Source organism: Fukomys damarensis, unplaced genomic scaffold (genome assembly GCF_012274545.1).
Source record: "Fukomys damarensis isolate Sample0158 unplaced genomic scaffold, DMR_v1.0_HiC HiC_scaffold_22, whole genome shotgun sequence".
In the NCBI taxonomy this organism is placed as follows: Eukaryota; Metazoa; Chordata; class Mammalia; order Rodentia; family Bathyergidae; genus Fukomys; species Fukomys damarensis.
The window spans coordinates 18,135,598-18,163,436 of NW_022900934.1; the positions used below are offsets into that span (position 1 = coordinate 18,135,598).

The 27,839-nt window shown below is 39.5% G+C and overlaps 1 protein-coding gene across 2 annotated transcripts in view; it reads left to right on the forward strand.

The window, feature by feature from the left end:
* Window positions 1-27,839, forward strand: part of Chd6 (chromodomain helicase DNA binding protein 6) — a 207,376-nt gene that overhangs the window by 138,556 nt on the left and 40,981 nt on the right. For both annotated transcript variants that reach the window (XM_010631412.3, XM_010631411.3), the window contains exons 18-27: window positions 1,126-1,290; window positions 2,581-2,760; window positions 4,445-4,555; window positions 6,286-6,488; window positions 7,205-7,404; window positions 8,037-8,196; window positions 18,749-18,838; window positions 21,234-21,337; window positions 24,263-24,392; window positions 26,599-26,659. In XM_010631412.3, the coding sequence (XP_010629714.1) occupies window positions 1,126-1,290; window positions 2,581-2,760; window positions 4,445-4,555; window positions 6,286-6,488; window positions 7,205-7,404; window positions 8,037-8,196; window positions 18,749-18,838; window positions 21,234-21,337; window positions 24,263-24,392; window positions 26,599-26,659 (1,404 nt within the window). The remainder of the gene's footprint in view (window positions 1-1,125; window positions 1,291-2,580; window positions 2,761-4,444; window positions 4,556-6,285; window positions 6,489-7,204; window positions 7,405-8,036; window positions 8,197-18,748; window positions 18,839-21,233; window positions 21,338-24,262; window positions 24,393-26,598; window positions 26,660-27,839) is intronic.

The following is a 27,839-nucleotide window of genomic DNA, read 5'->3' on the forward strand; positions in this document are numbered from 1 at the left end:
GCAATGAGAATGATTACTGCAGTGTAATAAAAAACATAGCAGTATGATCAATGCATGGTTTCATTGTGTTCCATTTAAAAATTAAAAATCTTCATTAGTGACATTGGAGGATAATTATGGAAACTGATGAAATAAAGGGACTAAAATGTTTAGCTTGCTTTCCTGCTATTAATGGTACATCAGGATAGCCCAAAAAAACTGATGGGAGAAACTATATCCACTAATAAATTAATGGATTTAGGTACTGAGTTCAGTTTAGAAAAAGGCAAGCAGATAAGATATGCCTCTTGGTGGAAATTGAAGGTTCACCTATGAAATATTTTGCCAAAAATCAGATTTTAGCCTGATCAAGTCCAAAGATAAAACTCAATTTAGAGGATAGATAGGGAAGAGAGGCATTGGTTCAGTGACACAACAGAATGCCATCAGCAAGATGTTAGCTGTGGGAAACCATAAGACAGACAAAAAGACTTGAAACATCAACTGATAGTAATGTATAAGCTTTATTTGGCTCCTTATTCAACAAGCAAATGTAAAGTAAAAAATTATGAGATAATCAGGAAGGTTGGAACACTGTTTAGGTAGTTGGCACTAAGAATTTGAGTGTAGCAGTGGTAATATGACACGTTATAATATACTTTACAAAGACACACTGAAATACACAAGGGTGAAACAGTATGATGCTTAGGATTTGCCTCCTCACTGTCTTGGAGGGTGAGAGCATAGTAGAAACAAGGTTGTACATAAGCGGTCATTATACTTTTCTCTGTTTTGTCTCTTTTTATATTTTACATTTTTAAATTTAAGTGGTCTTGCCAGCTCTGGAGCATTTCCCAGAGGAAAGGGCATCTTCCTGGGAATGAGTATATCACCTCACAGGTGCTTGCACATGAACCGCAAGTTTCCCTTTTCTTTATTTCTGATAGTAGTCAGTAAACAATGGGTGAAGAAATGAGTAATCCCAAGATGGCAACTGACACTTGGAGGAATTCTGTTCTGAAACCAGTCCTGTGGCACATAAATGTGAGAACTGGCCACTCACGTTACCTATGTAAGCACTCCTATTCCCAGGCTGTTGTCATTATGCACATGTGATACAATATGTGTCACCCTCCTCCTTCCCAGGCTCAGGCCCGATGTCACCGTATAGGCCAGAGCAAGGCTGTGAAGGTGTATCGCCTCATCACTCGGAACTCCTATGAGCGGGAAATGTTTGACAAGGCCAGCCTGAAGCTGGGCCTAGACAAGGCTGTCCTTCAGGACATCAACCGAAAAGGCGGCACCAATGGAGTAAGTTTGCTGGGGCTGTTCTGGAGTGGAGATACTTATGCAGTACAGGTCTCTGTGGATTGTTCCTCCTGACAGTTGTTTCTGGATTCCTGTCACCATATTGAGTCAGCCCACACATCATGTTGGCTAATTCTCTACAGTAGAGGATAATTAGGGGTCAGGTCTGTGCATTTTCTAGGTGAGTAACAAAAATCTCTAGGAATAGTTATGCAATACAGTTGACCAACATGCAATACTTTAGAAAACAGTTTTTAACCATGTCCATTAAGGAAGCCAATAGATCTTAATATTCTTTACTGTGTAAATATATATTTGTTACCTGCCTTATCTCATAATCCAGACTTTGAGCTTCTTAATGGTATGATAGTGTACTTGTGTCCATCATGGACCCCAACAGTGCACAGCATATTAAAGATGCTCCATGTGGTGTGGTGAGTGAAGAATGAATGAATAAATTAGTAGCTATGGCAGTTGAAATGTTTTTCTCCCTTAAGGAAGGGATTTAAATTGTAGCTAAGATTCTTAAATAGGCTTAAAATATAGGCAAACATCAGAATATCTCCTTAATCTCTGGGTTTGGAGCATCAGAAATTGAGAATTAAAACTTCTAAGTGAGTTTTCTTTGATCCAGATGCTCTATATCCTCTTTGTTTGCATATGTTGCTAAGTATACTTTACATTACCCATCCTTAAAGTTATTGAATTCTGACTTGTGATTGATGTAAGAAGAACCAGATTCTTAATTAGAACCCAGGGAGGGTGTTTTGAATCCCATTTCTTGTTTTCAACAAGTAGAGAAGGTCACCCTTGGCACAGGATCCTTTTTTGTTGTTGTTGTTGTTAAGAAATGACATCACTCCAATACTAATATATTTGTTTAATAATGAGTAAATTATTCTTCAGCTTATTTTGTACATCTGGGGGATTTTAAAGATATGGTCTCAAACTAAATTTTTTTTATATGTCAAATATATTTTCTGCAATGGTGCATAGTTTTAATGGCTTGTGACATTTGATAGCCAGCATCCCAAAGAATATTAGGACTCTTGGATCGTGTGTTGGGCTTTATTCCAGAGCTCCCTATAGAAAATTGTCTGTCTGCTCTCCCCAGAGAAAATACGGGATATCTTAACTGGGTTTTCATTTTTTGAAGTTTGTTTTTCCTGACCTTTGTTCATTCTGATATGTTCAATTAGTGGAGGAACTGTATAGTGAATCATAAGGCCTAATTTGAGGCTTTTTCTCCAACACTTTTTCCACTTTGTGAGTAGCCTTTGGTGACTTCTTCAGGTACAGCAGCTTTCAAAAATGGAGGTGGAGGATTTGCTCCGGAAAGGTGCTTATGGTGCTTTAATGGATGAGGAGGATGAAGGCTCCAAATTCTGTGAAGAAGATATAGACCAGATTCTGCAAAGGCGAACTCACACCATCACCATCCAGTCCGAAGGGAAAGGGTCCACTTTTGCTAAGGTACAAGACCTTCTGTCATTGCGGGTAGGAAAGAAAAGAACATCACTTATTCTTCAACCCTTTTTTAGCAAGGCTTCTATTTCTCTGAATGCAAACTCTGGAAATTATTTGGCTGCACATGTGATCTGTGACTTCCTGGAAAATGTAGATGCAGATGCTTGGGGAAGGTCAATAGTGAGTGCGGGGTTGTGGAAGGAAAAGTACTGAGTCTTTCAGAGCTGACAGTTAGCAGGAAGCTGGATTCTAGCCTGCACTTGACTGTCTACTCTTCATGAGGACTGCTCCAGAACCTTTGAGTAGTTATCTTGATTCTCTTGTTTGTAGAACACTTTCAATCACTGTCAGAGTGGATCTTCAGTGAACATTCCATTCCTCACTTGCAAGCAAACATGTTGCTCATTTAATGGAAAAAAGATTTTATATAAGATTCCTAGCTTCTAGTCTTGGGGCCTCCTTCCTGTGCTAGCTAGGTCACTGGCTTTAGAAGTTACAGATCACTCTCAGGTTACCCTGGCCATAGGCTCTGCTATTTTGTCTGTGAGCTTTGTGATCTGTTTGAGTCAGTCTCCTATTTGATGACTTACATAAGACTTTTTTGTAGGAAGTTTTGTGCTCTGCAGGAAGAGACATGGGTAATGTGTTGCTTCAGTGCCTTTTCTAGAGCAAACATTTGGTTAACTATTGAAGGAAAATTAAATCTAGAAAAACCTTGAAGAATAAATCCTTTATAAAAGGGAACTAAACACCAAATAATACATTAGTGTTACATAACCAAGTAACGCTGCTGTTGTCTTCCATGGGTTTCTGCCTGCTTCCAGGTTTAATATGTTCATATGGGATTATAATTTGTATGTCTCATTGCTAGGCAGCTCGGATTTGAATTCCTTCATTCCCATTGTTTTGAACCACTGGTAGTGCATTATGCCTGACTGTCCCACCAGGTGGTGAACCACTGGTGATTAGCTACTTAACATTAGATGATGGAATTGAACTCAGAATCACCCAGCATCAAGACATAAAAGTTATTGTGAATGTGTTATATTAAAATGGTGTAAAAAATTATAATACAGCTTATTTTCAATTGTGAATACATATTATATACATCAGCAGTGGGGTGCTTGTGAGATTTCCATGTTAAAATTTAGTGAATTAATTATTGATAAACTGTTCACAACTGTAAATAAATTTCTTTTAATTTAATGAAATAAATTTAATTATTGTAATAATTTAATTATTAGTAGCATTAATTAATATTTTGTTTGGGGCAACAACTATTTGAATTCAAGTAATTAACTAGATTTGGTCCATTTGTAGACTTTTTAATTTTATTAGTAAAAAGACTGATAAGCATGATTAGACATGTTTGTAGCACCACCCCGATGGGTGTCCCAGTCAATTGGACAGTCATCTGTACTACTGGTGGGTCAAGCCAGCAGGAACATATTAAGTTCCAAAAATCAATATCAGTTGCAATTGTGATCTCCTCACCAAGTCTTTAAAATAAACTTTTTTAAAAAAAATTAGCCTTGAGATTTTCACATTTTTATTTTGGAAGCACTGTTAGGGATTTTTGTTTTGATGTGTAGACAGATAATATATTTAACTTTCTGGTGCTTTTGAAATAATACAACTTTTATTTGAACCTTGTTCAACCACAGTTTACTGATTCTCGTGTCCTTTGCAGGCTAGCTTTGTGGCTTCAGGAAACCGGACAGATATTTCCTTAGATGATCCTAACTTTTGGCAGAAATGGGCCAAAATAGCTGAACTGGACACTGAAGCAAAGAATGAAAAGGTACAGCATATTTCATTCCATTGACCACTTCATTGCTCTCTCATATAGCCATAAATTTCTACATACCTCAGGTCATTATTTAATCCTGAGTCTTGGTTCTTAACTGAGATACTATTGGAAAACATGGTGGGCACCTAGACAACACTAAATGTTAGCTATTATAACTCTACAATGACCTAATGGGATATAGAGTCTGCTGCATAACTGGGAGATTCCAAAAATGCAGTTATTGCCAGGACTGGCCAAACAGATCAAGTTCAGCCTCTTGCCTTGTGCCATCATACCATCCTTAGCGTGTGACTGTTTTTCTCTGTTTCCATACTTTCTGTGAAAGCCATCTCACCCCTGACAAGTAAAAAGAAGAGGAAAAGAAAAACATGACAAAGAAAAGGTTGTTAGCACTTCCTCCATTTTTTTCAATGCTCAAGTTTTCCTGTTTTTGAACATAGGAAAGAGAATGGGCTTTGTAATGAAAGCAGAGTGTGTTTTTGTATAAGATGATGGACCTTATCACACAAGTAGAAAAAAACGAGGTGATAAAGCCTTATACTGCAGACAGGATGTGAGATCACATTTGTAAATACAGTTGGCATGGTGCCCAGCCACCTGTGAGATAACCATAAAATGTTACTTTCCCTTCCTTGAGTTTCCCTTCCTTGTCACCTCACTTTAGGATAAGTACATATCCTTTCTGCCTGTCTTCGTTGAATGTTGAACTCTTGTGGGTCCACAAACCCATGAGACAGTCCTTACTTCTTACATGCAGCTAAGGCAGTGTCCAGTATCCAGCTATAACTATTTTGCTGTAAGACCTCCAGCATTTGCTTAATCCAGCATCCTTTCTCCAAATAGAATTATTTTCTTCCCTCTTAAATGAGAAGCTTCTGAATCTCTTATAGTGATCTGCTTTAAGTGTTTTACAGTGTTATAATCAAGAAACCACTCTGTGCAAAACAGTGGGGAAGAGAGGGAAAGGAAGAGCTCCTGCCCTGTAGGCAGCAAAAAAGCAGTGGGAGCATTGCAAGGTGGGAAGCAAGACCATTGAAGCAGGGATGACCCTGGAAGTTGGCTGTCTGAACTAAGAGTTTGTAGGGATTTATCCTGGCCCTGAAAGAAGTGGGGATGGGATGAGGAAAAGGAAATGAGATTAGAGAAGGCAGTGGGTGTGGTCAGGGGAGCCACCAGAATGAGTGAGATTCCTAAGCTAGGGATTTTGTGTTTTGGCAAAAGACAAAAGATTAGTGGCTAGTACTAGAGTAGGCAGATGATGAAGCAGAAGGATATATATTTATCTTTAGAAAGTTGCTGTGCATGTGGAGTTCCCTGCCCTGTCCTGTCTCCAAAGCGTAGACTGCTTTGGAGACAGTCATGCTAGCAGGACAACTGGGGCTCACCACTCCAGGCTTTCTTGGCAAGCACAGGTCACCACTCTGGGTACTCAGGGACCTTGCCTGCATGTACTCCCATTAGAATGACAGCAGATGGTGGCTGACAGCCCCTGGGCACCCATGAACATGCCAACTTGAGCAAGTCCCAGAAAATCCCTTCTGCTTTTGCTGTAGTGATGGAGACAGCAGGTGTGCTGTGAAGAGCTTTTCCTTCCAGAAGATGAAATGGGTGTGGTGCTTTTTCAGATGTGCCCTGAGGAACAGCAGCAGGATATAGCTATGCATTGTGATGACAGTGGAGAAAAGAGGGGCCTTCTCTCCAACAGTCCTCTTCATTTCTAGGAAAGCTTAGTGATCGACCGGCCTCGCGTAAGGAAGCAGACCAAACACTACAACTCATTTGAAGAGGATGAGCTGATGGAGTTTTCAGAGTTAGACAGTGACTCAGATGAAAGACCCACAAGATCCAGACGCCTCAATGACAAGGCCAGGCGCTATCTCCGAGCTGAGTGCTTCCGAGTAGAGAAGAACCTGCTCATCTTTGGGTGTGTATTAGCTCTGCTTGATATGACACTGCTGTTGTTTTCCCATTTTTCCAGCCTGAGATTTGTTTATTGTATCTCTCTATACCCTCTGTAGTTACAGGGCTGATAAGATCAGCTGGCACAGAAGAGAGCTGTACTTTCTGCCCAGAATCCCTGAGTCACTGTGTGTGTGTGTGTGTGTGTGTGTGTGTGTGTGTTTTGCAGTCAATGTTCAGGTGCTATGGTTTTCTCAAATGCTTGTCATGGCAAGTCTCCAATACTAATTTGCTGCCTGATGCTGATTACCTGCATTTTTCCTCCCCAAGGATATATAAGGAGTCAGTGCAACAGATGTTATAGTCAAAGCATGGTATGTGCAGAGCTCTGGCTCTGTAAAAATGGAAGAAGGCTCAGCTTCCTTAAGCTCATCCTTGCTTTTGAATGCTACAGCTGGACTGTTTCAGTTCTGCTTATTCTCTGCATCCACTATTTTGGTCTATCCCTTAACAACCTAGAACCCATATGAAGTTCTCATTGTCCACTGTTCAGATCACCTTAGTGACATTTGGAGTGCTGCGATGATGTAGTCTTCAAAGGCCTTAGAGAAAAAACTCACAAGGTGATTAACAGGCCCAAAAGAGGATGAGACATGCTTTTGACTCTTGTTTATCCTGTTGTGTGGAAGTTTAATGCATGGCCCTTCCTCCTTCTATGCCCTTTTGTATTTCTACCATCAGCTGGGGCCGGTGGAAGGACATCCTGACTCATGGGCGATTCAAGTGGCACCTGAATGAGAAGGACATGGAGATGATTTGTCGGGCCCTGCTGGTGTACTGTGTCAAGCATTATAAGGGGGATGAGAAGATCAAGAGTTTCATTTGGGAACTAATCACACCTACCAAAGATGGACAGGCCCAGACCCTCCAGAACCACTCAGGTGAGTGGTGGAAGAGCTCCCATGTACTTTCATCTCCTCTCCTTTGTGGGTCCACACTGCTGTGCTTTGGGTAATTTCTCTTTCTAGATATATTTTGGAATGGTACCTGTGTGGAAGGATGGTGATTCTCTCACATCTCCCTTAGGATCATCCGTTGTTGCCTGTGTTATTTTGTTAAAGGACTGTTGGGCTTCGTACAGTTTCCCACATGTAGTCCTACCCACTAACCTGTACGTCACAGGGTTCCTACCCAAAGGTAGTGACTCGCAACTGAGCTCTGTGACTCACCTTTTTCATTTCATCCTTCTGTTCCTGTTCCACCTCTGTCTTGCCTTTACTTGTGCTCTTCTTCTTCCTTGTATTTGACCAAACCTCTCCTTCAGGTTTCCAATCTAATCTTCTTTTCTTCCATAAGGAAAATCATAATAGCCTTAAGCGCACAGGCTATATTGCTGTTCTTGATTCTCACATGACACTCGGTAAATCTTACCTCACAGCCTGTGGATTGAGGAGTGGGGCCTGTCAGCCAGGAACCACTAAGCTGCCTCTTTGCAGCTCTAGTCCAGCTTTGATTTAATATCCATGTCGAAGCCCCCTAGGCTCATCCACACTCCCTGCACTTTCTATTTCAGGATTGTCTGCCCCAGTCCCTAGAGGGAGGAAAGGAAAGAAGATGAAGAACCAGCTACTGCTCCCAGAACTGAAGAATGCAGACTGGCTGACCACCTGCAACCCCGAGGTGGTCTTGCATGATGATGGCTATAAGAAACACCTAAAGCAGCACTGTAACAAGTGAGTGTGCCTCTGCCATCCCCTGGGGACAGCCTTGCTCAGGCTGTCTAGCTCCTGGGAACTCTACAGGAAGGACACTTCTCCTATGCTACTTATTATACAAGGTCTGGAAAGACAGGCTAGGGATTTGTGGCCTAAGCTGGCTCAGAATTCATCTCATAGGTTCTGTAACTCCTATTACAATATCTTCTGTCTCCCACAATGCATTGTGTACCCCTGAAGATTTTTTTCATCTGATTCTCAAAAGCCATTCAGGATCCCTGCTGCCTCTGAAGTCATTTTAGCAAGGGCAGAAAACTGTCCTTAGTGGCCTCTACTTTCAGCACCCTATGCCATCTTGCTTTTTCCTTTACTTTTCTGTTGCTGTTGTGGCCTCCAGTCACTTCATAATCATTTGAGGTGGTATTCTTTATATCCATAGGCTAACAGCTAAGGTGGGGCGGGGACAGCAACCGATAAAAAATAAAATTGTGTTCTTTCACAGTTTATCTCGGGCAGTTAGGACACTCAGCCACGAAAAAGTGACAGTTTTGTATATTGCTATTTGCATCACTGTGCAGCATGTCAGACTCTTAAAAACCAGGTACCAGCTGAGATTATGTGGGCCATACAAGAGTTACCTTCCCAGCATTCCTAGTGTGCAGTAAAAAGGTGCCTTCTTACACATCTCTAGTTATCAAGAGCTTAGTACCTTATGGATTAAGATGTTTTGCTTGACATTTTTCCCATTTCCCTATAACATCAACCTACTGGCTCTATGGTTGTCAGGTTGTAAGGTTTTTTGGTTTTGTTTTTCACAGGTGAGATCTGCTGCTTTTCTCTTGATCATTCCATTTTAAGATAGGTCCTATAACCAATACTGTAATGAAAGCTACACAAAATACAGTAGTTTTGCCTCTCACCGTTCTGTCCCTGTTCCGCTTCTGTCTTAAAGGACACTAACTGTTGATAGTAGAGCCCAGCTGGGGTGGATCCAACAATGTGTTTGATGTTACAGAGTTAGAGTTACTACATAGGGAACAGGCAAAGAAGCTGGCTAGGTAAGAGGGCTTATTCATAGTATACCTGGCAAGCAAAGATCTTAGCCTTAAGCACATAGCAGTAATATTTCTTGAACTAGTGAGACTTGTGAGTGAAAAGTGAAATTTGAGGAGAAACTCTAATCTGGCAACAGTTTGCAGGATGGAGTAAGGTGAACCAAGAGCTGAATAGCAGTTGGAAGAGTTCTGTCTTAATTAACAAATTTACTGCCATCCTGTATTAGATAAGGGATAAGATAGGCTCTGGGGTCAAGGTTGCCTAGATTTAAGTTCTGGCCTAGTTGTTTGGCCAGCAGATAAGTTATTTAACTACTATGTGCCTTTTTTCCTTTGTCTACAAAGTGATGGCTAAATAATTCATACCTGTAAGCATTGTTATGAAGATTAAATGAGGTAATAACATGCCTTGCATATGGTAAGCATTCATAATGCATTGTTTGTTATTAGTGGTAGTATTTTTATTTAGAGGCATAAAATTAGCATCAGAAGAACTTTAAAAAGTTAAAAAGCAACTACTTCAAGTCCACAGTAACAGAAGTCAGGATAGGAGTTCTCCTTTTGGGGAAGGACAATGATTGGATGGGAGTCCAATGGGACTTCTGGGGAAATGTTCTGCTGCCTGACTGGGGTACTAAACAAAAGTGGTGTTCCGTTTGTGGCAGTTCATCAAAGCCATACATTTGTGCAGAGTATACTTACAAAAGTATATTTCACATTAATATCATGTCTTTGAAAAAGAAAGAAGAAAAAAGACACTGCCACTCAAATATTAATGGGTTGCCTTGTTTGGCTAAAGCAAGGTGCAGCATACCTTGATCATGATCCCTTTTCTTTGGGCTTACTCAAACAGGGCTTTATCATCTCAGTCTGGGAGGAGGTGGTTCTGTACAAGGAGTTGCCCATCTGTCTTTTTAAATGAGTGGCTTTTATTTGGGAGAATAAGTAGATACTATTGACTCTAACTTCTATTCTCTTATGCTACATACATTGCCAAACATCAGCATGTTTGCTTCTCTTTAGAGAGACAGAAATAGCTCTCCCAGTCTTATAGCCTCAGGTGGAGCTAGATCTTAGCAGACAAGTCTCTGACTTTCTGTTTCAGTTCTCACTAAAGAGGCCATGTTAGTTACTTTTCTCTCGTTGCTGAGACAAAATACCCAACACCCAACAAGAGACCTTTACCACATCTTTCTGCCTCTTATCCCATCCAGACTACCAAGATTAGGGTGGTGCCAAACCACTAAGCCCTTAATTCCAGCATCACACATTCGAGATTCAGCTACTTCTGACCAAATGAGGCTTTGGGAGAACATCCAGACCCATACCATAACAGAGGCCACTAGCTCCTACCAGCTAGACGTAAGAATAAGCAGTGATTATAAATTCTTAGAGTTCTTCTGTAGGATTTAGGAAGAAGAAAAATCTCAAAATTACTTGACTTGCTAAGCAGCTGAGTTAATAACTAATAGGCACCAGGCGTGATGCCGCACACCTGTAATCCCAGCACTCAAGAGGCTGAAGCAGGAGGATCACTGTGAGTTCCAGACCAGCCTGGGCTACATAGTGAGTTGCACTGCAGTCTCAACTACATAGAGAGACCTTGTCTCAAAAAAACAAACCAAACAAAAAAGAATATATAATAGGCGTAAGGGTTCTTTCCAGTCTAAAAGTTTTAACTGTTTGTCTCCATATATAACTTGAGCCCACAGTGTCACTGCCTTCACTATTAACTTGTTAAGGACACAACCTTCATTATTAACTTCTTTTAAGTCATACAGATATGTTTAAAAAAAAAAAATCTGTCCAAAGTCTATTTTCCCCTCTTCTTTAATTCCCTTGTTGCCCTCTTCAGAGGCAGCCCATTAGCCAGGTTCTTACAGAAATACTTTGTGTGTGTGTGCCAACCTTTGAATATGAGCAGACTCCCTTCCTTAAAATTATACTGTTATACATGCTGTCTGTGGTCTGTTTTTTGAAACAAATTTTCTGAAAGTCATTTCCTATGTTTAGAAAGTACTAGAAATGTGAGTAGATTTCTATTTCTGAGGGCCAGCCTTCACTCTTGACTGGTGTTGAGTGAATTGCAAGTGCTTCTCCGGGTCTCTTGGCTGCTTGCCCTTGAAGATGAAGTGCCTGCTTGATAGTGGCCTGCCTCCTGCTCACTTTTTTTTTTCTTTAATTTTATTGGTACGTTTTAGGTATACAATATAATGACATTTATCATTGGAGATTTGCACCCCATTCCCCTGCCCTCCCTTCGACTCCTCCACCCCCCATCTACAAAGACTTTGTGTCCATTTTTTTCATTTTCTCATGTTAATTCCATTCCCATGTTTCTTTTCCCCTGCCATTCCTGCTTCCCCTTCTCCTTGTACTTTTTCTTCCTATTTCAAATGATCTATTATACATTTTGATCCTTATTCTTTCGGTATGTTTTTTTTTTCCATTGAGTTTATTGATATCCAGTACAGTTATATTCATCACTAGGATCTTGTACCCTTACATGACAGATCTTGGTTCTCATTTTTTCCCCATACCCCTGCCCACCCTTCACCCCCTTCCCCTTCCCCTATTTACAAAGATTTTGTTTCCATTTTTTCTTTTTCTCATATTTTTTCTTTTCCCTTCCTTTCCCCTGCCCTTCCCACTTCCCCTACTTATTTAGCTCTTTTCTTCCTATTTCACATCAGTTATACAATTTGGATCTTATTTGCACTTTCAATTTTTCACACCAGAGAAACTATTCAGTATTTACATGTGTGTCCTATTTATTTCACCTTGGAGTATGGCCTCAATATGCATCCATTTTCCTATGAATGACTAATTTGTCATTCTTTATGGCTGTGTAGTACTCGTTTTTATAGAAAAACCACATCTTCTTTATCCAGTCTCCAACTGATGGGCAGTCGGGCTGTTTCCAAGTTTTAGCTATTACAAACTGTGCCGCTATAGACATGGGTGCGCATATATCACTGTGGTATTATTCTTTTAATTCTTTTGCAAAGATACCAGCAGAGGGATAGCTTGGGTCAAATAGGACCTCTAGTCCTAGATCTTTGAGGTATCTCCATATTGATTTCCACAGTGGTTACACCAGTGTGCACTCCCACCAACAATAAAGAAGGATTCCTTTCTCCCCACAACCCCAACAACATTTGTTACCGGTTAATTTCTTGATAGCAGTCATTCTTTGTGGGCTGAGGTGGAATCTCAGTGTTGTTTTCATCTGCATCTCTCCAGTGACCAGTGATGTTGAACATTTTTTCATATATTTATTTGCTGCTTTTACTTCTTTGTTTGAGAAATGTCTGTTCATTTCAGGTGCCCATTTTTGAATCAGGTCTTTATATTTGGGGGACCTGATTTTTTTGAGTTCTTTATATATTCTGGATAATAGTCCTTTGTCTGAAGGGCAGCTGGTAAAAATTTTTTCCCACATTGTACGTTGTCTCTTGGCTCACTTGGTGGCTTCTTTTGCAGTGCAGAAGCATTTTAATAAGATGAGATCCCAGTTGTTGTTTCTTTCTGCTAGTTCCCATGCTACTGTGGATTTGTTCATCAAGTCTTTTCCTATGCCAATATCTTTGAGAGTTCTGCCTAACTTATCTTCCAGTAAGTTTAGTGTTTCTATTTTAATATTTAGATCTTTAATCCATTTGGATTTTAGTTTAGTGCATAATAAAAGATAAGGGTCTAGTTTTAATCTTTGGCAGGTTGAAATCCAGTTTTTCCAACAGAATTTATTAAAGGGGCTATTTTTCCTCCACTGAGGGTGGTTGGCTCCTTTGTCAAAGATGAGTTAGCTGAGTACATGTGGAGTTGTTTCTGTATCTTCTAGTCTATTCCACTGATCCTCAGGTGTTTTTCTTTGCCAGTAGTATGTTGTTTTTATCACAGTGGCTTTGTAGTATGGTTTCAAGTTGGGGATTGTGATACCCCCTGTCATGTCTCTGTTGCCTAGAGTTGCTTTCGCTATTCTAGGACAATGGTTCCAAATGAATTTTTGGATTATTTTCTCTAGTTCTGTGAAATACACTGTTGGAATTTCAATTGGGATTGTATTGAATCTATATAGCAGTTTTGGTAGTATGGCCATTTTCACTATATTGATTGCTCCTACCCAGGAGCAGGGGATATCTTTCCATCTTTTTATATCCTCTTTGATCTCTGTTTTCTCTGTTTTCCGAGTGCTGTAGTTTTCATTGTAAAGGTCTTTTGCTTCCTTCATTAGATTGATTCCTAGTTACTTCATTTTTTTGGATGCTACTATGAAAGAAATTATTTCCCTAATTTCTCTTTCCGTCTGTCTGTTATTTGTGTACAAGAAGGCTATTGATTTTAGAGTGTTGACCTTGTATCCAGTTACTCTTCTAAAAGTGTCAAGAAGTCTTTTGGCAGAGTTTTTTGAGTCTTCTATGTAGAGTATCATATCATCAGCAAATAATGATAGTTTAACTTCTTCCTTTCCTATCTTTATTGCTTTAATTTCCTTCTCATGTCAAATTGAGGTGGCTAGTGTTTCCAGGACTATATTGAACAGGAGTGGTGATAGTGGATATCCTTGTTTTGTTCCTGATTTTCACGTGAAGGTTTTCAGTTTTGGGCCATTTAATATGATGTTGGCTGTTGGTTTTTCATAAATAACCTTTATCAAGTTGAGATAAAGGCCATCTATTCCAATTTTTTGTAGGGTTTTTATCATGAATGGGTGTTGAATTTTGTTGAATGCTTTTTCTGCATCTATTGAGATGATCATATGGTTTTTGTCCTTGACTCTGTTAATACAGTGTATTACATTTATTGATTTACATAGGTTGAACCATCCTTGCATCCCTGGGATAAATCTGACTTGGTCAGGGTATATGAGCTTCTTGATGACCCCATGTATTCTGTTTGCCAGTATCTTATTGAGGATTTTTGCATCTATGGTCATTAGGGAGATTGGCCTATAGTTTTCGTTTTTGGTCGAGTCTTTCCCTGGTTTTGGAATCAGAGTAACATTTGCTTCCAGAAATGAATTTGGAAATATTACTTCCCTTTCAGTTTCATTGCAGAGTTTAAAGAGTAGTTCTTCTCTAAATGTCTTGTGGAATTCAGCAGTGAAGCCATCTGGACCTGGGCTTTTCTTAGTTGGTAAATTTTTAATTATGTTTTCAATTTCACTGATTGTAATTGGGGTGTTTATAATTTCTTTATCTTCGTTCAACCTTGGTAATTCATGAGTATCAAGAAATCTGTCCATTTCTTCTGTGTTTTCTATTTTATTAGAGTACAGTTTCTCAAAGTAGGTATTGATGATCCCCTGGATTTCTGCTGGATCTGTTGTGACTTCACCTTTTCATTCCTAATTGCATGGATCTGAGCCTTTTCTCTTTACTTTTTTGACAAGATTGGCTGAGGGTTTGTCGATTTTATTTTTTCTTTCAAAAAAACCAACTCTTCGATTCAGATATTTTTGTATCATTCTTTTAGTTTGCATTGCATTGATTTCTGCTCTAATCTCTATAATTTCCTCCTTTATATGAGCTTTGGGCTTTTCTTGCTCTTCTTTTTCAAGGAGCCTAAAATTCATCCTTAGGTTTTTTATTTAAGCTCCCTCTGTTTTCCTAGTGTGGCCATTTATTGCTATAAATTTACCTCATAGAATTGCTTTCATTGTGTCCCATAGATTCCTGTATGTTGTATTGGCATTATCATTTATTTATAAAAACTGACTGATTTCTTCTTTAATTTCCTCTGTGACCCATTGATTGTTCAGGAGAGTGTTGCTCAATTTCCATGTGTTTATGACTTTTTACAGTTTCTTATGCAATTGCTCTCCAGCTTAATTGCACTATGGTCTGGTACTATAGATGGGATAACTTTAGTCCCTTTGCATTTATTTAAACATGTTCTGTGAGCTAGTATGTGGTCTATTTTGGAGAATCACCCATGTGCAGGTGAAAATAATATATATTCCTATTTTTTGGAGTAGAACACTCTCTAGATGTCTATTGAGTCCATTTGTTCAAAAGCTTGGTTTAGTTCTAGTATTTTGTTGTTGATTTTTTATCTAGATGATCTACCTATTTGTGATAGTGCAGTATTTAGGTCCCCCATTACAATTATATTAGTACTTACTTGTTTTTCCATGCCCCTTAATATTTTTTATATAGTAGGGGGCATTAATATTTGGTGCATATATATTTATGATTGTCCTTTCTTCCTCTTGGATTGTTCCCTTTACAAGGATGTAGTGACCACCTTTGTCTGTCTTAATTAGTTTTGGTTTGAAATTTACTTTGTGAATAAGATAGCTTCCCCTGCTTTTTTCTGGGCTGCTGTTGCATGGAGAACTGTTTTCCAACCTTTTACTTTCAGTCTGTGAGTCTATTTTTGAACTAGGTGTGTTTCTTCTATACAACACATTGTTGGACTTTGTTTCTTACTCCATTCTGCCAGTATATTTCTTTTGATTAGTGAATAATTGAGGCCATTAACATTGATGGTTATCACTGATATGTATTTGCTTGTCATTGTCATGTTATTGTCCTGTTGTTGGCTCTTTTTAACCCCCCCCCTTTGTTTCTTGGCTTGCCTAATTGATTTGTTTTGTTGGGCCTCATGGTGTTGTGACCTTCATTGTCTTTTTCTAGGATATTGTTTAGAAATGTTTTGAGTCCTGGTTTGGTATTCATGAAGTTTCTCAGGTGTTCTTTGTCATGAAACTATCTTATTTCCCTGTCCATTTTAAAAGAGAGTTTTGCAGGATACATGAGTCTAGATTGGAGGTTGTTTTCTTTTGGGATTTGAAATTCCTCACTCCAGGTTCTCCTTGACTTGAAGGTTTGTGTTGAAAAGTCTGCTGTGATTCTGATGGGCTTTCTTTTGTTTCTGATTTGTTTCTTTTCTAACTGCTTGTAGGATTTGTTCTTCTTTTGGGTTTCTGGGATCTTGACTATTATATGTCTAGGTATAGATTTTTTATTTATTTATTTTTTTAATCATGGCAAGTTGGAGTCCTATATGCCTCACTTACCTATATGTCTAATTCTCTTCCTCTGTTTGGGAAGTTTTCTGCCATTACTTCTGTGAACAGTTTTTTTAATGTCATTTGTACCTTCTCCTGCTTTTTCAAGGACTACTATCAGTCTTCTGTTATTCTTTGCATCATCTAGCAGCTGCTATGTCAATTTCTCAGGGTCCATTACTATTTTTAAGAAATCTCTCTTTTCTTGGTCAGTAACCCCAACCCTGTCATCTAAATGTGATATTCTATTTTCACATTGGCTTATTCTGCCATGAATATTTTCAGTGGCGTTTTTTATCTCCTGTATATCTGTTTGAATCTGTTTCAGGGATTCCATTTCTTTCCTGTGTTGAGTGTTCATTGTTTACATTCCTTTCCTATGCTGGGTATTCATGGCTGCTGTCATGGTCTTGAGCTCATCTATTTTTTTGTCTGTTTCTGTTCTAGAGGTTCTGCTCATGTCTTTCATTGTGCCCACCATCTATGTAGTTATCTGGGAAATTATTTCTGGTGGTTGTCAGACTTTTCTACCATGTTTCCCCTAGAATTTGCTGTTGGTGAACTGGAAGCCTGTATCTGTGACTTGCTTAAGTGTTTTCTCATTTTTATTTTTGTTGTTGGGCTGTCCTTGATTTAATTCCTGGTTTAGTACTTTGATCTTCCTGATACATTAGGTTCTGAGTCTCTGTTGACTAAGAGACACTTTCATTTTCATAACAACTCATTAAATCAATCAGCCCTTTAGCCTAGTTGATACAATCAGCAACACAATAGTATCAAGCACAGCTTAGAAATTGACCATTTGTGGTAGTTATTAATTTATCACCTTTAACCATGTGAATTAAATCAAAATCAAGTACCAGCCCAAAATATGTTTACAGTGAATAAACTCTTCAATATAGCAACTTTACCCTTTAGGATAGGAACGTAGAAGGAGTTGAGAGGAGAGGAATCAATAGGTAAAGGAATAGGAGAAGGTTTCAAGTGAAGCCAGAGGACACACGATGATCACCCAAAAAGACAAGAGGGAAAGACAGAGTGCAAGAACAAAGACAAGAATAGAACAACTTAACAGTAATACGGAAGGTATAAAGTATACCCACTTGCCTATGAAACTGATAACACTCCAGTGAAGGAAAAAGAGAGATGAAAAGAAAAAGAAAGAAGAAATCTGAATTAGAACAGGAACAGAAACAAAAAGGGAGATGAAGAATAATGTGGGTGAGCAAGAGATTGAGTGGGAAAAGAAGAAAGAAAAAAGAAAGAATTTGAAGAATGAGAAAAAATAAAATTTTAAACATTAAAAGTAAAAATAAGAGGAAAAGAAAGATAAAAAATTTCAAGAGCTCTTTCAGGGTGTATCTCTGCTGTCACAATAGACAATGTGGGCAGCAGTGTGAAGAACTAAGTCAGTTAGTCTCATGAAGCCAGGAGCTGTCCCTTGATGTTCAGGCTGATTTGTCTGCCGGGCCCATATTGAGCTCACTGACCTCCTGCAGGGTTGAACTCTGCAAGGTTCTGCTGCACGTTCCAGCTGTCCTTCCCCTGAAGATAGTCCAGGTTCTGATGGAAGCCGGTGATCCCTCCAACTTACCAACTACAGAGGTCTGATGTGCTTTTATTTTATCCATTCTATCTTCTGCAGCTCAGTGAAATGACCTTTATGACCACATGTGCCTCTGCAATGTGGATCCAGGTATCAGCACAACTGGGAGGCCTGAGAGCATGGGAAGGGGGATATGCGCAGCTGGGCAGTCATCACCAGTCTGCTCTGATGAAGGTCTGGGGCGCTGGAGGTCTGCACTCGCTCTTGCTATGCACTCTTGGCCTACACCCTCACAGTCAACTTCTCTACTCTCTTGCCAGTTAGTCTCATTTCACAACTGCACTGTCCTAGGTTCCTCAGAATGAGGTTGAATTGTTTACTTTATATATATCTCACAGCATCCAGCATGGTGCAGGGCATATTGTGGTTGTTCAAGAAATACTTATTTAATTGCTTTGTCTGAAATAAAGTTGATGTATTGTCAAGGAACCTGAGCTTGGCCTCTGTGGATTCATAAGGAATTGATTCTGGAGAGAAGATCTAGTACTGTGAAAAAGTAACTTCTGTCCTTTAAATACTCATTTCATTCTATATGAATAAAACTGAAAAAACTGCCAATCAACATTATTCACACTGGTAACTAGCACCTTGGACACTAGCTCTGCCTGCGAGGTCATTGTGGCCTTGTGGAAGGATTATATACTCTTTAAAGATCAGAAGACATACTCACAGGGCAGTCCAACAGATAATTAAGGAAATGATTGTTTTTGGGGAAAGACAGGATGATCATCCTAGCATCTTCCATTGGTACATGGAGGATTTTTTTCCTGGTGCTTTTCTACTTCATACTGCTAACTACATAACAATGCCCCTAATTTCCCAGTGTCAGTTTAGGGTGGAGGTCACAGGTAGTCCTGGATTCTAATGTGTTTACATTAATGTGTTCACCTTTCATAGAGTCCTTTTGCGAGTCCGGATGCTGTACTACCTAAAAGCTGAAATACTGGGAGAAGCAGCTGATAAAGCATTTGAGGGAACTCCTGCCAGGTAAAATAAATCAACCTTAGCTCTGAGTGTTCAAGAATGGACATTAAGTGCTTGTTCATGGACTGGCCAAACTTCCCAGGACCAGTAACCCAAATGGTAGGCAGAGAGAAGGACAATTCTATCAGGATATTTACACGTAAAAGAAGGGAAAAAATAGGCTTCTGGAAATACAGCTTTTGGGAGGTTTTTAGTTTCTTCCCTCCCCACCCACCGTGTTATTATAAGACTGCTTTTATTTATTTATTTTTTTTGCACTGGGAATCAAACTCTGGTCCTTGCACTTGCGAGGCAGGCGCCGGAACCACTGAGCTAAATCCCTGTCCCTGTAAGACTGCTTTTGAAACAGTCACTGCTCTACCTTAGGTAATCTTCTAGAATAAGTGTCAGTTACTCTGGCTTAGTTTGCCAGGTATAAAGTAAACTTTTTCCCAGAATCCCATTTTGATCTAAGTACTCTTAATGCATTTGAGAATTTCTTGTTTATTTGTTAATTATGGTAATACCTTAATGACCTGTTTGATTTGTTGCATCTTTGAGTCTCTCAAGATCTCAAGGAATGAAAACTGTGCTGCTACTTCATAGAGCTGTCAGAAAGCCATAATTAATAGGTGAAATCACCAGACAACCTCCTTCACCTTCCCTGGAGCTGCAGTTTTTCCTACATACTGATTCCTAGACAATACCAGCAGTGCTGAGATTACCTGTGGCCATTAGTTACCTTCTTTTTCTTTTCATAGGCCAGTAGTTTTAACAGTCATAGGAGCAATAAAGGAGAGAAAAGCATAGGCGGCCTGACCATGAACAAATTGTAATTAGGACCCATCCTCACAATAATTATTATTACTTAATATGCCTTCTGGAGATGTGGTAGTAATTTACAGCAGGGATAGGAAGTGGTGTTTTGTTAGATAGGTTCAAATTATATAAATACAGTAATATTCAACCTGATAGTTTATATCAGGTCTTACCTGGCAGAAATATTAACTTACTCATTGCCCATCATATGCTTTCACAGACATATAGATAGGTGTTACTCTGTAGAGGAAGGACAAGGTATTGCCTACTCTCTCCTTTCCATTCCTCTGCTTTCTTAGTTTCTCACAGATCTTGCTGATGTTTAATGTCACAATGAAGAACACTTACCCTGAGGCATGGACAGTAGTTTTTCCTGAAAAGTCATTTAGCCACTATGTAAGCAGAACAGTGATTTTCTGGAAAGCTGGGAGCCAGGGAACACTAACCTCACAGAGGGAACTGGACCTAAGAAGGGTTAGTCAGGCTTGTCACGATCAGAAGAGTCTGGTGGAACTTTCAGATGTTTCAGAGAAGCCATCCTAAGTAGTGAGGAGGGAGAAGGAAGAGCCGTCTTCACTCTGTGCTAACCCTGAGAACCTTCAAGGACCAAGCTCTTCTCAGATGAATGACAACAGTGAGCTACGGGTCCACATGTTCTCTTAGAATATGGATAGAATTTATAGAGAGCTGATGAAACAAGGCTGCTAACTATTGCATGTCTGCACCCTGGAGCAAATTATGTTTATCCCTTTGGCTAGTAGCAATGCAGCTTATGATCAGTTTTGACCCAATAGATTGTCAACAGATCGTTACCAGAATGTGTTACCTGTTATGACACTTGTCCTCTAACAGGCCCTCTGTATATCCCAACTGTACCAAGGCAGACTCTTGTTTTCAAGTAGTACTTGTGTTCTGTACATACGAAGGCAGCATGTCGAGCCATGATGATTTGAACACTATTGTTTTAATCATTCAGTCATGTTTGAGTTCAGCTATTTTGAGGGAAATTCTACCTTCTGATGACCAGTATATCAGAGGCTTTTCCTGTGTTGTCAGTTAAAGGTGCACAACAGAATTATTTTATATATAGATCCCAGGGCCAACCAACAATTGCCTCTCCAGGTATTGCTTCAGGGCTCTGTATCCATTAGTCTAAAGTAGAATCTTGCCAGGTGTGGTGTATCATGCAGTAATCACAGCATTCTGGGAGGCTGAGGCAGGCTCGTTGCAAGTGTATGCCCAACCTAGGCAACTTGTACCTTAACAAGACTTGTCTCAAAATAGAAAGGGTCTGGGATATAGGTCAGTGTGAAAACCTTAGGTTCAACCCCAATAGAAAATGCCTGGGGGGAGGGGAAGGGAGACTCTGGAACTCAAGTACCTAGGTTTAGATAGCTCTCTATCTGACCCTGATGCAAAGCCCTAGTTAGGAAATAACTAGCCACAGCCTTCTGAATGCTCCTCTTTGTCCTTAATTCAGCATCTCAGCATGTAGCTAGGAATCTGGTTGAGAACCAGTATTGGGCTGATAGCTTTTCCATTGTTTTATGTCTGTGCTGAAGAAACATACACAAAACAGTCTATACCCTTCCTTCCACAGGGAACTGGATGTGCTTTTGCCTGACATTGACTACATGGAGATACCAGTGGACTGGTGGGATGCTGAGGCTGATAAATCTCTTCTCATTGGCGTTTTCAAGCATGGTGTGTATTGCAGTAAAAATTTTCCTTTCTGGATCAGATCACTCAGGAAAAATGATTCAGGCATTCTTTCACTAAGTTTCACATGCTCCTACAAAATTCCACAGTCCTATTAAACATTTGTCTCAGAAAGCAGAGCCTTACCCCTACCCTCTTGGAAGTCTTGACCAGCTGAATGTGTAACTCATGACAATGCTGTAAATACGTTGAGAAACTTCAAGAGGGGCACTGTGGTCACAAAGAACTCACTTGGTGTTTTTCTTCCTTGCTTGCCTGTTTGTACTTGAGGGGAGACTGCCTCCCTTTCATTCCCTCTTACTGGTCCTGGGGCCTGACCTAGTGCCTGGCTCATAGTAGACACTCATTGTTCTTGGTTGAAGGAATAAATAAATGAGGAAAATGCTAGGTTTTATCATTTCATATGTACATAGAGTACTAAGGTCATTGGAGACAATCTACATGTTATTAGTGTATATCTTTTGCCCTGTCAGTTAAAAAGCATACATGGACCTCATTTTTTGTTTTCTTTTTGTTAACCAAGAGATTAAATGAACAAAGAAACATTTTTTTAATCATTTGGAAAACTTCAGAATAAATGCCTTTGTCTTCATTTCTGGCAGTTTTAAGGTCCTGCTTTCTGTTTCAGCTGACTGTGAACTGGTAGATTTTACTTTTCAGGGATTATGTATCAGAAAGCCCACTCTGCCTCACCCCCATCCCTTGGTTAGGTGTGTGATGTAGTGCTATAAACATTTTCATCTGTTCATACTGTGGTTCTTGTTGATCTTTTAGTCCACCCCTGTCTGCCTGCCACAGATATACTTAAAGGAGAGGAATATTACCATAGCTCCATCTCCATACCACCACCACAAGGTCCCGGTAGCAAGCCCAGTCTAAATGATGTTCTTAACAATTCTGAATTGCATTAAGTAACTCCTACCCTGTAGGGCAGCCTGGATTTATAAAACATTCCCCAAAATACATATTTTTGTATTTCTATTCATTTTCTTAAGAGAGGAGCTTATAGGCTAAGTGAAAGGAGGCAGGCAGCCTCTCCCCAAAAGACCTGTCATTTTGCTGCTCAAGTCTTTGTTTTATCATTACTGTTCTGCTGGATCTTTTTAGGACAGTTGTTATGGTTTTCCAGAGGTCTGAATGTACCACTTTTCCTTACTTCCAACTTTACAGCTAATTAAGAAATGGAAATACAGAGTCTGTCCTGACATTAGGCCCATGCATGACAAGAAAGTCTGCAGTGCGGAAGAGGATCCCACCTACTTTGTGTTCTGTCAAGCACAGAGTATGGAGATGGAACACCCACAGACAGCTAGGCTCCCTCAGTAGTAAAGGAAACCTTTACGATCTTTCTGTCAGACAAATCACTCCTCTTTTCATGAGGAGGGGCAAGTGGAGACAATGGTAGGAATTTCTGTAAGGCAGTAGTTTTATGTGAGCTGAGGCAAAACGTAGGGACCAGATGAGAATGGTGATTATTGGAAGAGAGTCACCAAAACTGACTCAGTCAGTTGTCTGTGTACAGTGTCAGGCCCTTGCTAAGGGCTAATATGATGATGATGAGCAAATGATAGATTGTGTTCCTAGGCAGCCTAGTCTCACGAGAGAGGCTTACAATAATCAAATAATTGTTCTAAAGGATAAATGAACGAAGAACATGAAGCACTGCGATTTCTAGTGTCATGTGCCTCCATGGACAGGCTTTGTCTTGAGGAGAGTCACACTGAATTAAAAGATCAAGTACCAGCAGCTCCTTGGAGACAAAGTATGAGGTGCTGCCTACCGGTGAAGAATGTAATTGCATTAACAGTTATACAAGAACAAATGCCAAAAAAAATGAAATACCCAGCAAAGTAAAGTCAAGTCTGTTCTTAACCAATTTGATCCTTGTTTACAGTCAGCTCTTCATCCCCTGTGGTGGGTTCTCTCCATACTACAGAACTAAAGGTTGACTTTGTAAGGAGAAACATTGAAAAAGTTTTGCTGATCGCAAAGGAGCTTTCCCCAAGATACTTTAGAATGACAGTAGAACTGAGTCTTTTCCACAGCCAGATCCTGCTTCCTTATAAAAGTATATTAGACTTGGGCAGGGGATTTAGCTCAGCGGTTCCATCACCTGCCTCGTAAGCACAGTCTCAAGTTTGATCCCCAGTATCAAAAAATAAATAAATAAATGTGTATTAGACCCAGTACAATAATAACATATTCTCACATTTGGATTTTATCAAATTAAAAGTTATTTTTCATTGTTTTGCCTTCCTTTTGAGGTCCCTCTTCTCCATCTAAACGTCCCATCTGTTGACTTTGGGGATGCGGTGAGGAACAATTCCAAAGCCCTGGCCAATGTGGGTTAGGGTTTCATGCTGAGTTTGTGAATACAGAGGCAACAGGTCCATTTTTGCCAAATAACGAATCTCAGTAGTTGTTCTGTGTTTCACCCCTTACTTACATCTGTCATTTTGTTCATCTTCTTTTGTAATTCATGGGATAGAATTGGACTGTAAGAAAACAAGTCCCATTTAGGATATAACAAGGTGTTCAGAGTTGAGGGATAGAAGGAAGAGATTACAAAACCAACTTGTCTGTCTCCCTTTGCTGTCCATAAGTGGTAACCTGCTAAGAATCTGGACCCTGCACCTGTTCACAGATACAAAGTAGTTACATAAACTTTCAGTTTTGTCTAAATGCTCAGAGGTGTGTGCTTTAGCTCCAGGGTCCTTCCCTGTTAGGAAGTCTTATAGGATCTCATTAATCCTAAATAAGTATTTTTTCATTTGTGCTTGTTTCATCTTAATCTTTCTTGTACCTAGTAAGGGAAACAAAATGACAATCTAGGGCCCAAGACAAGTTTGGAGAGTTCTGATATGACTTCTCATGTTTCTCACTGCTGATGTTTTGTTATTACTTAATCAGGTTATGAAAGGTACAATGCCATGCGAGCAGACCCAGCCCTCTGCTTCCTGGAGAAAGTCGGGATGCCAGATGAGAAGTCTCTTTCAGCAGAACAGGGTGGTACAGATGGGACCTCAGACATTCCTGACAGGTGAGAAGCCCCATAAACTGACTCTGATGTAACATACCTGCCACCGGTCTGTGACCCCTTCCACATGTATTCGGTCTTTGTATCTTTTCCTCAGTGACTGTCATCTCCTTTAAATCTTACTACCCTGCACTTTCCTCCCCATATTGCTACTTTGGGTCTAATCTACTTATGCTGCACACTTCCAAGTACTTTGAACCAAATACTAGTCCTGTCCTTCATTGGTTCCCCAGGCTGCCCATCATCCTGTTCAACTTTTTAACTAGGCTCACCTCTCATCTGGTCAGACAGTTCTCAAGGAAGAATTCAGACCTCTCATACCTGGCAGAAATCTGGGAGAGGCACAACAAGTACAGGCCTCTTAATCTTGAAGTTCCTCGATGTAAATGCCAATATTATTAAGGATTGCATGGTCTCACACCTGGCAGAAATCTGGGAGAGGCACAACAAGTACAGGTCTCTTAATCTTGAAGTTCCTCGATGTAAATGCCAATATTATTAAGGATTGCATGGTCTGAGTGAGGTAGACTTAGGAGCCAGTGTTTGATGGCTGTGGCATTTCAGCTTGTCAGTGGGTAGTGTGCAAAAACTTATGGAGTGTTCTCTTTGGCTGAGTTTATTTACTGGTAGCACTACACCAAAATTTAAAACTTCAGCCAGGCATGTTGGAAACATGCCTGAAATCCCACCACTCTGGAAGGCCTAGGCGACAGGAGGATCTCAAGTTCAAGCCCAGCTTGGACAACTTAGTAACTTAGTGATACCCTGTCTTAGAAAAAATTTTAAAGGGCTGTGGCTACAGCTCCGTGTGAAGGCCCTGGGTTCAATCCCCAGTAACCACCCCCCGCAAAAAAAAATCTCAGAAAAGATAATGTACCTAAAACTATAGTTCTCCCCCAATTATACGTATTTTTGGAAAACATAACATTTATCATTTAACTTGTGTTCAGTAAGCTTTTGGCTCAATCATCTCAAAAGTAGCAGATATTACTTTATATTGCCAAGGTCTGTGATCAGGCCTGTCATGAGAGCTTGGCACTACCAGGAGCCCCTAACCATCTGATCAGAGCAAGAAAAGTGTGACATGAATTTTTCATCTATCCTAATCCATAGTGAACGTTTTAGCTGTCATAATGTTTTTGGTCCCAAAGCCATTTCCTATGGAAGATAACAAAATGCATTTTGGGAGATATTAATCAAAGTCCAAATGACTAGTGATCCTATTGTCAGATTCATTCAAGAAAATCTCTCCCTGGGTAAGGTACCTGAATGTGCCAAAAAGTTTATATTTTTGTGGGGTAGCTGTGCTTTTGTGGTTAACATTAAAGATAGGCGATTTCCTACCTCAAGGACCTGACCAACAAGGATAAGCACATTTGGGACAAGACTGTTTCCAAGTCACTTTTAAAAGGAATGTGAGAAACAGGCATCAGCAATAGTTAAGCTTATGAGAAAGACATTAGGCAGCTAACCTATCTGCAAATGTCTGATGGAAAAGAAGGCAAAATGCCTTTCCTTTCCAGCATGAAAGCCAAGCTCTCTTCCAAGAAAGTGATTTGCCAGATGTAAGAGATTCGTTGGGAAGATTCAACCCTCTGTTGTCTCAGATTGGTGCATCAGGCCTCAGTTGGTTAAGGAAGCCTTCAGTCTATGTTTAAAACTGTAAAATGTGTGAGTCAAAAACTGACAGAACTGACTGAAAAGGATAAATTCACAATTATAGTACTTTCATATCCTTCTCTCAACATGTGATTAAGCAACTAGAAAAATATAACAACTTTATCAACTATCAAGATATAGTCAATATATATGGAACATCCTACTCAACAAAACCAGAATACAAACACAAACGTGTTTGCCACATGTGCAAATAGCTCTTGAGAAGCAGTAATGGCCTTTTTTCTGATAGTATCATCACTAAATAGCCAGTTTCAAAACTTAGCTGAATAGACCCTGAGGCTCCAATCTCTTGCTGCCATCTCATTTGAGTGCAAGTCATTGCCCATAGAAGTGATGATACCATTCATGATAGTCTGTCTCATTCTTAGTGTCTCTTGAGTTCTCCTTAAAGGAAAAGAGAAACTAAAAAATTTGAGCACCCATGGAGGAAGGATCTAATATTCCCTTTAGTTACTGATTTAGGAGGTCTTATTTTAAGCATGATGTGACAAAATAACTCCTGGGTGGTTATGTGGTTACTTTTATTTAGAGGCAACATGGATAAAGAAGACAATACTGAAGACAAATTAGATGGCCTCCAGAAACAAACGGTGAGTCAAATGTGCTGTATTAATAATCTACCCTTTCTTTCATTTCAAGGTAAAAATCTTCATCTTGGTAGTAAAGGTCTTGGGGAACTTTATTGCATTGCTCCAGTTGCATGGTATTTTCAGCAGGATTTTATTATGTAAATTTCAAACATACAGACTGTGTTGCATTTATATTTTATTTTCGGATGACTATAGATTTTAGATGAAATTATAAAATATAATACAAAGATATCCTGGGAACACTTTATCCAGTTGACCTCTATATTAACATCTTGCAAAATCATAGTACAAAAAAGGATACTGACATCCATAGAGTCAAGTTGTGAGGCATTGCCACGACCACAAATATGATATTGCTGTCTCATAACCACATGTACTTCTCTTTCACTTAAACTCCTTAGTTGCTGATAACCATTAATCTCTATTTCTGTAATTTTCTCATTTTAAGGAATGTTCTGTAAATGGTGTCATACAGTATATAACCTCTAAGAATTAGCTTTATTTGCTATTTCAACATAATTTCCTTAACATCCATTCAGGTTGTTTTCTGTACCAACCATAGTTTGTTTCTTTTTATTGCTGAATAATATGATATGGTAATAGTAAACCATAGTTTAACTGTTCGTCCATTTAAAGACATTTGGGTTGTTTCCAGTTTTGTTTTGTGTTGGTTGGGTGCAGGGTTTTGTTTTGGTTTTTGGTTTTTGGTTTTTTTGAGACAGAGTCTTGAACTCACTATGTAGCCCAGGCTGGTCTCAAATTCACGTGATCCTCCTGCTTTAACTTTCAAATTTTAGACTAAAAATAAGGGCTTTATAAATATTTGCAAACAGATTTTTATGTGAACGTATATTTTCATTTCTGTGGAATGTAATTACTAGGTTATATGGTAGTTACATATTTTAAGTTTTTAAAGAAACTGCTAAGAAGCTGAGACAGCAAGACTACAAGTTCAAACTCAGCCTGGGCAATTTAGCAAGTCCCTAACTCTAACTTTAAAGGGTAGGGAGGGGTTTGGGGACCTCAGTGTGAAGACCTTAAATTCAGTCACCAGAGGGAGGAAGGGAGACTGTTATTTCAGAGTGCTATACTATTTTACATACCTACTAGCAATGATAATGTGATCTGTTTTCTCCATACCCTCTGTCTTTTTTTTTTTTTTTTTTTTTTTTTTTTTTTT